This window comes from Hyperolius riggenbachi, chromosome 1 (genome assembly GCF_040937935.1).
Source record: "Hyperolius riggenbachi isolate aHypRig1 chromosome 1, aHypRig1.pri, whole genome shotgun sequence".
Classification (NCBI taxonomy): Eukaryota; Metazoa; Chordata; class Amphibia; order Anura; family Hyperoliidae; genus Hyperolius; species Hyperolius riggenbachi.
Window position 1 is genome coordinate 624,327,388 of NC_090646.1, and position 15,554 is coordinate 624,342,941.

General features: G+C 44.4%; 1 protein-coding gene across 3 annotated transcripts in view; it reads right to left on the reverse strand.

Annotated features, from left to right (window-relative positions):
* Nucleotides 1-216: 216 nt before the first annotated feature.
* The window catches only part of HMGCS1 (3-hydroxy-3-methylglutaryl-CoA synthase 1), a 48,993-nt gene continuing 33,655 nt past the window's right edge, over nt 217-15,554 (reverse strand). For all 3 annotated transcript variants that reach the window (XM_068251185.1, XM_068251202.1, XM_068251195.1), the window contains exons 6-10: nt 9,865-10,035; nt 9,669-9,775; nt 8,204-8,329; nt 5,845-6,008; nt 217-2,239 (exon numbers count right to left, since the gene is read on the reverse strand). In XM_068251185.1, the coding sequence (XP_068107286.1) occupies nt 2,153-2,239; nt 5,845-6,008; nt 8,204-8,329; nt 9,669-9,775; nt 9,865-10,035 (655 nt within the window). In that variant the 3' untranslated portion in view covers nt 217-2,152. The remainder of the gene's footprint in view (nt 2,240-5,844; nt 6,009-8,203; nt 8,330-9,668; nt 9,776-9,864; nt 10,036-15,554) is intronic.

Below are 15,554 nucleotides of genomic sequence, written 5' to 3' on the forward strand. Positions count from 1 at the left end.
AAAAGTAGAGATGGGAGATCCTCACACAACAGAAAGGATCTGGTAAGAGAAGACATCACTAGGAACAAAAAAAATCTGTTTGGGAAGAGTAGTTCTTTAAAAAGGAAACATCCGAGGTAAAAGAAAAAAGTGAGATCTACTTACCCGAGGCTTCCTCCAGCCCCTGGCAGCCGATATGTCCCTCACCGCAGCTCCGGAGTCCCCCCCCCCCCCCTCCCCCATTTCAGATACAGACCTTGCGCAGGCGCAGAACTACTTTGCCTGCACAGAACACTCCAGACAACGTGAGAGTGATTGACACCAGCCTGGCTAGGTCAGCATTTGAAACAGAGGGGATCATGGGACACTGGAGCTGCAGGCCAGGGACAGATTGGCTGCCTGGGGCTGGAGGAAGCCCCGGGTAAGTAGATCTCATTTCTTTCTTGTATCTTGGATGCTTCCTTTAATACCAGGTGGTTTCGGTAGGCTAACTTGTAACAGTCTTATTGTCCCATCAAGACAAATGCAAACAAATTTAAAAGAAGAAAAAAAAAAAAAACGCAAGCAAATTTACATTAATGCGCTACAATTTTTACAATCTAACAGGGCTGTGAGCCAAAGAACTTAGCACCAATGTGATCAGCAAAGCTCCTGCCTTCGGCAATGATTCGCAACTGTACATAGAAAACGCATCTTGACCGTTGTGAAGAAATAAATACCGTACAAGGTACATGGTCAGCAAATTATTTGCTAAGCCACCGTGTTCAAGTGTGGACACTTTATCTACTGTGGACTTTAAAGGAAACCTGAGACGGAGTAAAGTAAAGAATCGATATTTACCTGGTGCTTTCCACAGCCCCATAAACTCCTTTTCTTCCCTCCCCCGCCTCCTCCGGTGGCTCTGTTCCTCTGTAACAGCCTCCGGTAATATAGCTTCAGTAGCGCCATTCCGGCTGCTGTGCGCAGCCTGGTCCCATGCCCATGTCGCCAGGAGAGTTCTGTGCCTGCTGGGGGGCTATTCCAGTGGAACGGAGCCACCGGGGAGGACAGCGAGGAAGGCAAAAAGTTCATGGGGCTGGAGGAAGCCCCTGGTAAGTATAGATTCTTTACTTTACTCCCATCTCAGGTACACTTTTAGTGTAAGTGCTATACAAGAGTGGTGACAGCAGCTATTCACGTTACCACTAACAGGTGTGGAAACTGGGCACAAAGTGTTACATCTACAGATTCTGCCAAAGATGGACAGCTAGGGGCTTATTTAGCAAATCTGTGCTACAAAGCCCCTCCCCCAAAAAAAGAACGGGATTCAGCTTCCTGGTGTTTTTTTTTTTCTGTACCCTGAAGCTTAATTTCTGATAGTCTGATTCCATCCTGCACTTCCTCTTACCAAAGTACACCTACATGCCTCTTAAGCAAAAGACAACCTATCTTCTCTGGTTTCTCATAGCGGATCTCTGACCTACATGGGTTCCTCCATCTTGCTTTTGGATGTCAACAAAGGCTGACCAAGACCCTGTGCATTCTGCTCTCTACCCTTGTAATCTGAAGTATTTCTTTAAAGAGACATCAAAAAGTTAAATTCTAGGCACACCAGTGGCTCTAGGCTCGCAGCAGTAGCACAGTCATTACACAGATCAGTGTACATGGCTGCAGGAGGGTGCTGAGGATGCCATATTTTTCTGCACACACTAACCGATCCCATCAGGGAGTTATTTTAGTGCATAACTTGGTCAGAAACCGAGGACAAAGAGGCATGTCTGTGTAACACATCTGATATACACGGGATACGGTAGGACCTTTTTTCTTCTTCTTAGAACAAAAAAAAGAGTTACACTTTAGATGACCTACAGTTTGAATAAGGTCAACTGTCAAGTCCACTACTAATCCACAACAACCAGTCTGGATCGGACTTTGGTAAACTGATCTACGACTGGCTGCTAAGGGTTATGGCCAGTCTTAGCACTCTTTTACTTACGAAGCCCAATTGTGCGTTTAGCAAAGCGTTAGATTTAGTCCATTGCCTTTTCTTAATTGGTAAAAAAAACATTGTGTCGACAGGTGAGCCTGAAGCCCTTCAGTATTTACAATGGCTATTTATAATTGTTCTATAACCGCTATGAGTTCCGGCGGTGAATATCTGCGGAGGAGGGAGACGCGATCCGGTCGGTCCAGGTCAGTGCTCTCCATTACTCACAGAGATGGCGTCAGCATCGCTCGCTGTGGGGATTCTTGGCACTTTCTTAGCAGGGCTCGGGAAGTGCTGTGCATGAAAAGAAAAGAATGATCAGTAACTGAAGTATTAGTGTACACAAGTGCTCCATAACACTCTATGGCTGAGAAGAAATGTCACTGCAGAATTTACATTCACCTGCTAAAGACCTGTATAAATACACAGTGATGTAGAAGATTCTCTTCTTTGGGGGGACAATTTTATTTTATTTACTTTTTTTACTTTGGGGTTGGGAGGGGGCAGTTTCTCCACATTTCTAGGAAAAGAGTGTTACATTAGGTTACATACACTTCTTAATGCATGCACATACCGGTACATAATTTTTAATGGACAATTTCACCCCCTTCATGTCACGGAAGAGCCAACAGACTGAATACTGCGAGTAGATTGTGTAGGCAATCTCTCATACTACACTGAATTGGTAAATTGTGGTACAGCGCGCCGATCACGATCATCGGTAATCCCAGAAAATTACAATGGTTTTACCGTGCTAATCGCAGCAATATCACCCGCGCAAAAACGGTAGTGCTTTTTAAGTGTGACGGGTCAACAGATATGGAATACTATGAGCAGATTGTGAAGGTAAAGCCTCATACTAAATAGAGGTGGTGAAAGTCAGCCAGTGGCCAATCATAATTGACAGTGTATTCGAAGTTTCAGTCACCCAATCTGACATACAACTGATAGCTCCCCGATCAGCAATTGATCAGGGAGTAGAGCAGATTTTGCTTCATTGAAACACTAAATAATATATACAGTGGCTTGCAAAAGTATTCGGCCCCCCTGAAGTTTTCCACATTTTGTCACATTACTGCCAAAAACATGCATCAATTTTATTGGAATTCCACGTGAAAGACCAATACAAACAAAGTGGTGTACATGTGAGAAGTGGATTGAAAATCATACATCATTCCAAACATTTTTTATAAATAAATAACTGCAAAGTGGGGTGTGCGTAATTATTCAGCCCCCTGAGTCAATACTTTGTAGAACCACCTTTTGCTGCAATTACAGCTGCCAGTCTTTTAGGGATGTCTCTACCAGCTTTGCACCTCTAGAGACTGAAATCCTTGCCCATTCTTCTTTGCAAAACAGCTCCAGCTTAGTCAGATTAGATGGACAGCGTTTGTGAACAGCGGTTTTCAGATCTTGCCACAGATTCTCGATTGGATTTAGATCTGGACTTTGACTGGGCCATTCTAACACATAGATATGTTTTGTTTTAAACCAATCCATTGTTGCCCTGGCTTTATGTTTAGGGTCATTGTCCTGCTGGAAGGTAAACCTCCGCCCCAGTCTCAAGTCTTTTGCAGTCTCCAAGAGGTTTTCTTCCAAGATTGCCCTGTGTTTGGCTCCATCCATCTTCCCATCAACTCTGACTAGCTTCCCTGTCCCTGCTGAAGAGAAGCACCCCCAGAGCATGATGCTGCCACCACCATATTTGACAGTGGGGATGGTGTGTTCAGAGTGATGTGCAGTGTTAGTTTTCCGCCACACATAGCGTTTTGCATTTTGGCCAAAAAGTTCCATTTTGTTCTCATCTGACCAGAGCACCTTCTTCCACATGGTTGCTGTGTCCCCCACATGGCTTGTGGCAAACTGCAAATGGGACTTCTTATGCTTTCTGTTAACAATGCCTTTCTTCTTGCCACTCTTCCATAAAGGCCAACTTTGTACAGTGCATGACTAATAGTTGTCCTAAGGACAGAATCTCCCACCTGAGCTGTAGATCTCTGCAGCTCGTCCAGAGTCACCATGGGCCTCTCGACTGCATTTCTGATCAGCGCACTTCATGGTGTTGTTGCTCCCAATATTCTCTTAAACAACCTCTGAGGCCGTCACAGAGCAGCTGTATTTGTACTGACATTAGATTACGCACAGGTGCACGCTAGTCATTAGCACTCATCAGGCAATGTCTATGGGCAACTGACTGCACTCAGACCAAAGGGGGCTAAATAATTACGCACACCCCACTTTGCAGTTATGTATTTGTAAAAAAATGTTTGGAATCATGTAGGATTTTTGTTCCACTTCTCACGTGCATACCACTTTGTACTGGTCTTTCACGTGGAATTCCAATAAAATTGATTCATCATTCTTCTCTAAGGTCACACACACACACACACACATTCAACTAAACATCACCTCTGCTGGTTTTGAACTGTGATTAATAAAGTATTGCGACCCTTCTGCTGCTCCCCCCACAAAATGGCCTTTTAATTGATATTAATGAATTGATCAATTGAAAAGTACAGACTGGCCCTTAATCTTTGTTTGATTTAATGTCTGTATTGAATTAGACATCTAATGGATTCAAATTGTCTACTAGTTTATGGCTAAGTCTACTGTGACCCAGATTCTGTGGCTCCCAGGTCATTATGGCTGCACACATCTTTAGCAACCTGCAAATCCTTTGTGCCAACACCTTTCATTATATAAACTAATATTAAAGATTAGCTTGAACATCAACATGCCACCTAAGGCTACGCTCCTACGTGTCAACTGCGAAACGTGCACATTTTTCTGCACGTCTGTACGTGTCTGTAATGCATATGCTCAGCAATACTAAGATACAGTCAATAGCAAAACACTCGTCGTCCTGAAATGTGCAGCGAACTGTCAATTTATTAAAGAGTACCTTAAAGTACCCTTGAACCAGGATTTTAACAATATACTTTTCATACTATTTTATGTGTGGTGCTGTGACATATGTCACAGCACCATCCTCCTCCAGCACCTCCTGTGTCCCCCACTCTGCTCAGCCTTAATATTCAACTGAGCAGAACGTCGATTGTGGGCCGGGAGGAATTGGCAGTTCTTCCTCTTATCAGCCAGTCCTTAGCTCCGCCCCCTCCACTCACCACTAATGGTTCCCTTGCTGTTATAGCACTCAGCGCACTAGGAAGCTGCACTGTGTGTGGACTTGTGGTAACTGAGGTCAGAACAATAGTGTACTAGGACAGCTATTAGTACACCATCGTTCTGATCTTAGTTACCACAAGCCCACAGATCTCCTGGACGCTGTGTGCTGTAACTCATACCAGGGACTATAAAATGCGAGTGAAGGGGGTGGAAAGACGGGCTGAGAGGAGGAAGAACTTCAAATTCCTCCCCGCCTATAATCCACGTTCTGCTCAGTGGAATATTATCGCTGAGCAGGGTGGGGGACACAGGGGACGATGTAAATAAATCAGTATGAAAAGCATATTGTTCAAACCCCGTTTCAGGGATACTTTAAGAAAAAAGACAGAGGTCAGACTCTGTCTTAGGTCCGAACACCCAACGGGGACACAGAGGGGGGTGGGCGGGGGGAATGGGTGGTAATTGATCACCTATATAATGAATTACAGGCGCCCCAGGTAAGTAATGAACACTTAGGACCCCCCCAATCTTCCATAATTTTATACAGGAGGTACTCTTTAACCACAAATGGAAAAATGCTTTAGATATTAATAAGACCACTGGTAAACACAGGCTGTTAGTTCTATTGCATTTACACATTGCAGAAAGACGCAAACAAAAACAAAACAGAAGTAGAGTGAACGGGGCCTTTGCCTATAAACTTCTGTGTCTGCATCATGTGTGATAGAATTATCCAAAGAAATGAAGCGTTTTGTACGAGCCGCGCCCCTTACCTCACTAGCATTGGTTGAATGGACGGATTCCAGTGCGGCCTCTAGTGGTCGGTCGTTCAGTACGGAGCTACGTGCATAAAACCGCCTATGCTTCTCATCCACTCGCACCAAATACCACGTACCGGCAAACAGGTCGTCCTCGGAGCCGTGAGGGGTGTAGCTGGCTGCAAGAAACAACCAATACCATGCCAGCATTAGTATAGGAGTCTGAAAGGCAGAGGGGGCTCAGGAGTAAAAATAACCAATCTCATTAGTATGGAGACCATCGAGCTAAAACTAGATCGGTCACAGACACACACATATACTTGGGGGACACTGGCTTGGGGTCCATTCCTTGTTGCGATATCAAACACCACTTTGAACCTTCGCGGGCAAATTTGTTACTTTATGAGGATGGTCAATTAAATACAAATAAATCTGAGTTGATGCAAGGCTATGCAACATTCTGCTGCATGTCTAGACAAAGGGGACCTGCCGTGGCCCCTGAACGGGTCATTGTTGTTTTTGATTGGGACATCAGGGTTTGAGAGAATAAATATTGCTATTTCTTAGGAGTGTGTGGCCCTTCTGGATTATTTATTATTGCTGATTGCAAGGGCACTGTGATTTCTATTTTTGGACCATCGCAATCGTAGTGCATGCTGCCGTTTGCCTCTGTATGCAATTGGATTACATTAATGGGAGCGCATGCAAATCACATGTCAAATACTATGTGATCTTCCATTTGAAAAGCTTCCTGCAGAACCCTCAGTAATAGGGGCAAGAGGATCAGGCTCAAGATGGATGGCTCAGTTCACATCTGAAAACGGATCTGATCAATGATTGATCAGATCGGTTTTCACTCAGCAAATACATACCTAATCTTCTGCAGCAGCCAGCGGTAGAGGGTTCCTCTTCTTCCGCTGTGACTATACAGCGCGTCATGTGACTAGTCACATGACGCGGAAGACGACGGAAGCCTCTAACGCTGGCTGCTACAGAAGATTAGGTATGTATAAACCCTCCCTTACCCACCCGGCTGCTGCACCTTCCCTCACTAAATTTGCGTCGGCCCATGCCCCCATCCCCCGTGCAACAGTCCGGTTCTTCCCCAATGTGAAGAAACGTTCAGTTTCCCATTGCCCCCAATGCTTATGCATTTTTGTCCGGATCCGTTCCGCTAGGCAGAACGGTCCGGAAAATGTTTAGGTCCGGGGACCGGAACGTATTCGTACCAACGGACGCATGTGAATAGATCCATAGGTTAACATTGGATCCATTCACATCCGTTCCGTTTGTACAGTATACGTTCCGGGAAAAACGCTAATGTGAACCGGGCCTAAGCCATAACAGTTGCCTGGCTGCTCTGCTGATCCTCTGCCTCTAATGTTTTTAGCCATAAACCCTAATCAAGCATGCAGCAGATCAGGCGTTTCTGACATTGGGCACGATGTCATCTGTTTTCACCTCATCTATGTTACATTGTTAAGCTCCCAGAGAGCAAAAATATAATATAAATTAGGGCAAGAAAAATAATATTGAAACAAAGCTAATCAGGAACAACTTACTTTGAGTGGTTATTTTGCTTGTAAATGTTCTGAAAGGCTATTTTTATTAATTAGGTGATGAATAAGTCACTTATGAAAAGTTTTGTAAATATAGCCCATTGCAGTCAGATCTGACAAGATTAGCTGCATGCTTGTTCCTGGTGTGATTCAGACACTACTGCAGCCAAGTAGATCAGCAGGCTAGCCAGGCAACTGGTATTGTTTAAAAAAGAAATAAATATGGCAGCCTCCATATACTTCTCACTTCAGTCCTTTAAACAATGGTGGAGGAGCAGCTAGGTAGCATTACTGTATTTTATTTTTATAATACTGTAGGTGCAATAGGCAGGTAGGCACCAGGGAAGGTAGCATGCTGCACACCCTCTATAAAATGAAAAATAGCCATAGACAGGCAGGGAAATGCTGAACTTGCAGCACTAACCCTGCAGTCTGTTTTACATGTTTGTCTTTAGGGCCCATTTCCACTTGTGCGTTGCGAATTTCGCATGAGTTTGTATGCGAATTCGCATGAATGACGCTGTATGCAATTTTAACCATGGCAGTGCCTGTGTGCTTTTCAATGAATTTGCATAAAAATTCACAAACACCCACATAGCGGTATGTGAATTCTGATGGCTCTGCCATGCAAATTTTTGATGTGGACGAAAACGCTCAGAAATCCTGACAAGTGGAAACAGCCCCATCCACTTGTATTGGCTATGCGAATTCGCATCCGGAAAACGCATGCAAATTCACGATATTGGAAATGGGCCCTCAGATTCATTTTTAGGAACAGGAAATTGCTTGTTTGATCAAGGCTGAATCGTCCGTACCCAGGTGGTGAGTGTCTTCCCTAAGCTTCATGTTTTCAGCAAAGACGCTGGGAGAGACGTTCTTCCTGGAGTCCAGTCTTGCCTTCAGATCAGATAAGCTGGAGGTCATTTTGTCCAGAGAGGAGCCTTGAGGAGACACACACAAAAATGTTTTAATTTTGGATGGAGAAGCATGGCATCCTGCACTTTACAAAGACTTCTACCGAAAACTACCGCCAACATGTTTCACCACCGGTCTTTCCCGCTGCCACCCATTTTAGAGACAGTCTCACCGCAGACCGTGATTAAGCAAAAAAATCATTCCGCCTACTGTAACATCACAAAAAGAGGGACAAACAATGAAACCCTCAACAGATGTCCGCTTAGCCTAAAGGTGGCCACACAGCATACAATTTTTATATTTCTTTTTAATTCATGAATGGCAATTTTTCAGATCGATTTTAACATTTGGATAATCTGACCACAATGTGCCGCAGAAAGGTTTCATTTTTCCCCCCAATTATGAAAATAAATGATTGAAAACGCTGAAAAAATTGCTTAGGTCTTTAAATCAAGAATTTGACATTTACCCGCCATCATTCAATTTGAATGAAGATTGTAGAAAAATCCCCACCCCAGATTAAAATTTCCCATTTTTTTTCTGATAAAACGATCCAATTTCTCTAATGAATAAGAAAAACAAAAAACAAAAAAAAACCCAAAACAAACAAACTTTCGTATATGATTGGGTTCGCCCATTTCCGCCTAGCCTGAATGAAAAAAAACGCTACTGCGACTGCGCTGGATCCTGGAGAGGTAAATATATCAAGTCTTGCCAGGCTTGTTTGGGGAGGATTAGGGGACACTTCGGAGGAGCCAGCGCTGGTTTCCCTGCAGCTACAGGGATGGGGGAAGCCTCATTGGGACCCTGAGGCTTTCCCCTCCCGAGGTGAGTACCCCTCAGTGACTTGTAACAAAAAAAGTGCCCCTGGTTGGTACTTACCTCAGAAGGGGAAAGCCTATGGATCCTATCGAGGCATCCCGTCCTCCTCCGTCCCACGTCGGTCTCGCTGGGCCCCTCTGAACAGTGGCCATGTAAATATTTACCTCTCCAGCTCCAGCGCAGCTCTCAATCTGGCGGAAATAGCCGATCCCAGTCGGATCCGCTCTACTGCACAGTAGAGTGGACCCGACTGGTATCGGCCATTTCCGCCTGATCCCGAGCCGAGAGCTGCTACTACGCTGGAGCCGGGGAAGGTAAATATTCCGCCTGCACCACAGCCTGACAAACTGTCGTCTGTGGCTTCGGAGGGGCCTGGCAATACCACCGTGGGACAGAGAAAGCCTTAATAGGACCTAGAGGCTTCCCCCTCCCGAAGTACCCCCCCCCCCCCCCCCCCCCCATTGGCACTTTTTTGTTGTTGTTGTCGTTACAGAGTCTCTTTAAAGGAGAAGGAAAGTTACAAGATTGAAATAAGTCTCGTACCAGGTGTGGCATCTTGTGTGACCTTCATAGAGTACAGTGTAGCAGCAAAGCCAGAGCCGTAGGAGAAGACCCCGATCCTCTGTCCTGCCAGCTCCTGAGGAGAGTGCCTGCGACAAATACCAGCAGTCAGTATAAATACTAACACAACACTGAGCCTCAACAGTACAGTGACAAGAGAGGAGGTCGGTGTACTCACTGGGCGAGCACCGAGGCCAAGCAGCCGTACACAGAGGGTGTGTACATGTTTCCATTCTCCCGGGACACCAGCAGAGATGCCTTGGTCTTCTGGTTGAAGACTTCACTGCTGGCCTTCAGGAAAGCCTTCTCCACATCTCTATCAAAGTAGGTGTCTTCCAGCTTTACATCCCTGTATGAAACAAGTACGTACAATGTGACCATGAAGCAAGCAAAAAAAATAAGATGTTAGATACCCACCTATTACGAGGGAAGGCTCTGGAACCCATAAAGCCTTTTCTGTCCTCTTACCACGTCCTCGTCCCAGCGGAAGCAATTGGGCCCTTAAGTACTTCCGAAGACAAGCGGCTCAGTACTGTACATGTGTAAGCTCGGACTCACGCATGCACAACACTGAGCCATTCGTCTTCACAAGTATTTGGGGACCCAAGTACTTCAGAATTTTTTGTGCAGGCTTCGGAAGACACAGCCGGGCAAACATTTTGAACAGGGAGCAGTGGAAGGAAAGGACAGATAGAGGGCTGGGCAGGCATTCCGGCAGGGTTTTCCCAACTCCAGTCCTCAAGGGCCAGTTCGGGCACAGCTCAAATGAATGGATAGGACTGGATCAGGAAAGGTGTGATTCATAAAATAGAACACACTTCTCAGTCCATCCTAAACACTAGCATAGACATGGCCCTTAAAGAGGAACTGTCACGAAAATCTTAAAATTTAAAAACACATACAAATAAGAAGTACGTTTCTTCCTGAGTAAAATGAGCCATAAATTACTTCTCTTCTATGATGCTGTCACTTACAGTAGGTAGTAGAAAACTAACCTTACCGACAGGTTTTGGCCTAATCTATCTCTTCATAGGGGATTCTCAGCATGGCCTTTATTCTTTATAAAGACACTCCCCGAAATAGATTTATAAAAAGATGCTGGCCAGCCTCCCTGCATGCTGCACAGGTTTTTGGCATTTAGACGGAGCAACTGCCATTCAGTAAGAGCATTTTGAAAATAAAGAAATCCCTGTGAACCCCCAATGAGGAGATGGGCTAGTCCAAAACCTGCCGGTTCTGTCATATTTCTACCAGGGCTGTGGAGTCGGAAAAAAATGCACCGACTCCGACTCCTAATGAATTTAAACTGTAATTAAAATGGAAAATATGATAAAATGTTCTATTTCTCAGATAATAGTCATCAGAAATAATTTATACATAGAGTAATAGCTGTGCTTAGTCCACAAAAATGAAATAAACCAATCAAAATTAGTTACTTGTGCTGCTTCAATAAAGCAGTCCCCGTATTTTTAAAGTCAGATATACACATCGGATTGTGACTGTATATATGATGTGTACACAGGAATCTCATATATACTAAATAACGTCTATGCTGTAAGTATAAAGCCTGATGTGATGTGTAGCCGTGTCACTAATAGAGATGGTCAATGAGATGGAAATAATTCTGCACTGATTCTAATTTATGCAAATGTATGCACTCTCTTTGCTCATGAAATCAATTTGATAGGTTGTTAAAATTTGGTTTGGTGACTACGAGTTAACCACTTCACAACTGAGGGGTTTTACCCCCTGACCACCAGAGCAATTTTTTCTTTTCAGCGCTCGAGCCATTCATTCGCCTATACTTTATCATTACTTATCACAATGAAATGAACTATATCTTTTTTTTTTTCACCACCAATTAGGCTTTCTTTAGGTGGGACATTATGCCAATAATTAATTTTATTCTAAATGTGTTTTAATGGGAAAATAGGAAAACATTTGGAAGAAAAAACATTTTTCAGTTTTCCGCCATTATAGTTTTTAAATAATGCATGCTACTATAATTAAAATCCATGTAACTTATATGCCCATTTGTCCCAGTTATTACACCATTTAAATTATGTCCCTATCACAATGTTTGGCGCCAATATTTTATTTGCAAATAAAAGGTGCATTTTTTTCAGTTTTGCATCTATCCCTAATTACAAGCCCATAATTTATAAAGTAACAGTGTTATACCCTCTTGATATAAATATTTAAAGATTTCAATCCCTAAGGTAACTATTTAAGTTTTTTTTTTTTATTGTAATTTTTTTTAATTTATTTTAATATTTAAAAAAAAAAAAAAAAAAAAATATATATATTGATAACAATTGGGGAGTGTGGGAGTGAATTAGTTAAAATTAATAGTAAAAATAATTTAATTTGTATGTGAAAAAAATGTTTGGGTGTAGTATTACTTTTTGGCCACATTTTTTTTTTTTTTTTTTTTTTTTTAGGCGTCCTGCAAGCGTCGGAAGGACGCTTGCAGGAAGGGAGGCTGGGAAACGGAGTTTTTTCACAATGATCGGCTGCTTCTCGTAGAAGCATGCCGATCATTGCGGGGGCAGAGATCAACGAACGGGAATGGATTTTCCCGTTCATTGATCTCCGGGCGAGCGGGCGGCGGCGTGTACGATCGCGGGAGTGCGGACATCGGCGGGGGGTGCGTACATCTACGCTCCGGGCGGGGAAGTGAAGTCCAAAGGAGCGTAGATATACTGTACCCTGGCAGCGAAGTGGTTAAATGGTACCTGAGACGGATGAAAAGAAAAGTTTTATACATACCTGGGGCTTCTTCCAGCCCCCTTCAGGCTAATCAATCCCTCGCTGTCCACCTCCACCACCTGGATCTTCTGCTATGAGTCCTGGTAATTCAGCCAGTCAGCACAGTCCGGCCGCATGCCGCTTCCACAGCCAGGAGCGTTCTGCACCTGCGCAATAGTGCTGCACAGGTGTAGTACGCTCCCAGCGGCGGAGTGTGCATGCGCACTACGCCAGACTGGCTCAAGTACCTGGACTCATAGCAGAAGATCCAGGTGGCGGAGGACAGCGAGGGACTGATTAGCCTGAAGGGGGCTGGAGGAAGCCCCAGGTATGTATAAAACTTTAATTTCATCTGTCTCAGGTTTACTTTGTTACACAGTAGTACTATACTCTACATATGTACTCTCCACAGAGCTGCAGGGAATCCACAGAGAATGTTGTGCACATTGAACACAGAGGTGTTGTCTATCACCCATAAACCTGGTTCAGATTGTGCATGAAGAATGTGTAATAACTCCTTATTCCCCTGCAGAGTACCTGCACATCATTCTTACATGTACCCACGGTTACATTGCCTAGGGCCTGATAGATGTTCTTTGTTCCGGCCTGTACCATTTTCAAGTACTCTTAGCAAGGACTAGTTTTAGTCTATGACTAAAGGGAATAAATATAGTAGTCTCCATATCCTTCTCACTTCAGTTGTCTTTTAAAATTCCTAAGCGTTGGCAGTTAAGAGATGAGTTTCATGTTACATACTTTCAATCAACAAGATTGTTGAGGAGTCGGTGGATTTTTGTACCGACCCCACAGCCCTGATTTGTACTACCTACTGTAAGTGACAGCAACATAGGAGAAAAAGTAATGTGAGGAATAGCGGAGCCGACGCCGCGCGGGGCAGCATGGCGGCGGCCTCCGCTTCCCAGCCGGCGGTCTCCGCCACACATACGGAGCCGCCGGCGCAGAGCAGGGGCCTGGCCTCTCTGGCATTCAGAGGCAGAGGGTCATGCTCACGAGGCGACAGGACTCTTACCTCCAACGAAGGAGGGTCAGCTGACTCTCCAGTCAGCTGACCTCAGGAGGCATCCGGATTGGCTGGGTTTCTGGGCGGCCTGGCTGAGTTACTCTCAGCATAAAAAGGAGGTGGATGTCAGTTGCTCCTTGTCTGTTGTCGTGAATACACAGTGTTAGCGCTCAGACCTTAGCCCAGTTTCCCAGGTGTTGTCACCAAGGACGTCACACCTTAGATTAGGATTGTATTGTATATTTACCTGTGTTTTGACTCTGGCTATCCCTGACTACTCTTTACTCTAAGCGCTCTTGTACTTCTGCCTATCTGATTCAAGTTGCTGACCCTGCCTGTTTAAACGACTCTGAATCAGCCTTCTGTTTCTGTACTGTTGCCGCCTCTTTGCTCGCCTGACCTTTCTCCCTTCAGTGGACCGTCTCCCACTGTAGGGCTATCTGAGGCTTACCTCTCCGAGACGCCTGCCCTAGCAGACGATTACTGCTAGCGGCCGAGATTCCTCTCTTTTCCTGAACTGAGGATCTCACACATGGGGTTCCCATTCAGAGGTAACCACAACTCTGAGGAATCGCCGTGTGGTGGATATTTCCACGATCTTGTGATATTATTGCTGTGGTTATTGTTTATTCACTGTGTTAGGTGTCCGGAGGTCAGTCGCACTTGTATTATTGGTGATTCTGCAGATCATCAATAATCAGGTGACATCTGTATTGTTGGCGATACTGCAGGTCACCAATCAGATTCTCTCTGTGTGCGCTGACACCCATTCGTTACAAGTAATTTATGGCTCATTATACTCTGGAAGAAACATACTTCTTCATGGTATATGTTTACATATATTTTAAAATGTTAAGATTTTCGCGACAGAGGTCCTTTAAGGATTGGAGTTTTACATCCCTGCTATATCAGATCCAGTGCACTCCCTCTCCATAGGAAAGAATATAACCTGAAGCAAGTGTCTTCACAGGTTTGCTTTAAACAGACCTCTGCAAACACCACAATATAAATTCAGCATAACGTCTTAGAATTCCGAAAAGGTGTTCTTCACCTTGTAGCACACGAGATAGGGCTTGGCATCACAGTTTTTATCCGCCTCACTTTACATTGTTACATGGTATGGTTTGGTAATTATTACTAAATGAAAGCTCGAGTCAGAATGAAAGCATGGTTAAAGGCAGGGCTGTGGAGTCCGTACAAAATCATCCGACTCCAACTCCTCAGTTCATGAAACCACGACTTCGACTTCAGGTACTCAAAAATTCCTCCACAGCCCTGCCTAATGGGTACCTGAACCCACACGCAGGCATGGGCTCACGAGTACTTACAAGTGGCTAAGCACTCAAAATCGTGATTTAAATGAGGCTTAATAGCCTCAGGTGTGCGGCAGGGAAATAAGGGGTTATTTACCCACAAGTCCGTGGTATATCGTGCACTACAGCTTGCACGCGTCCTATTGGACACGTTGCAAGCCTCACCACCGTGCACTTCCTCCTTCCGGCTTGAAGGAGGAAGTGCACATAGTGAGGCTTGCAACGCATCCAATAGGACGCGTGCAATGTATTTGGAGCGCACGATATACCACAGATTTATGGGTAAATAACCCCTCATTTCCCTGCTGCAAACCTGAGGCAATTAAGCCCATCACTGCTGACACGTCACATGAGGATATAAACAGGTTTTTTTTTGTAAAAACAAAACAGAGGACACCGAGAGCCCAATAGTGCAATAGTGTCTGGTAAGCTCAATATATAAAATAATGTCAAAGGTTCTTATACTCACAAAAGTGGGTTACCATCAGGCAACCACTTGACAGGCAGGTGGGGAGTATTAGTACCTGACCCCACTCAGGTATAAAAGTCGCTCTCTGTAGATAGAAAAATGGGGAAAGAACCCCTCCACCAGGGGTGGACTTAATCGTGCTGTAATATGTACGAACAGAGGCGCCAAGCAGAGTAAAACAATGTTCTGAAAATGATAAAAAGAGGGAAGTCGAGGTGGACTTACCTCCCTCTGGTAGTGGACATATACTCAAATGCAGAGTAAAAATATATATACAATTTATTCACCACTTCATAAAATCGCAACGCGTTTCGCGG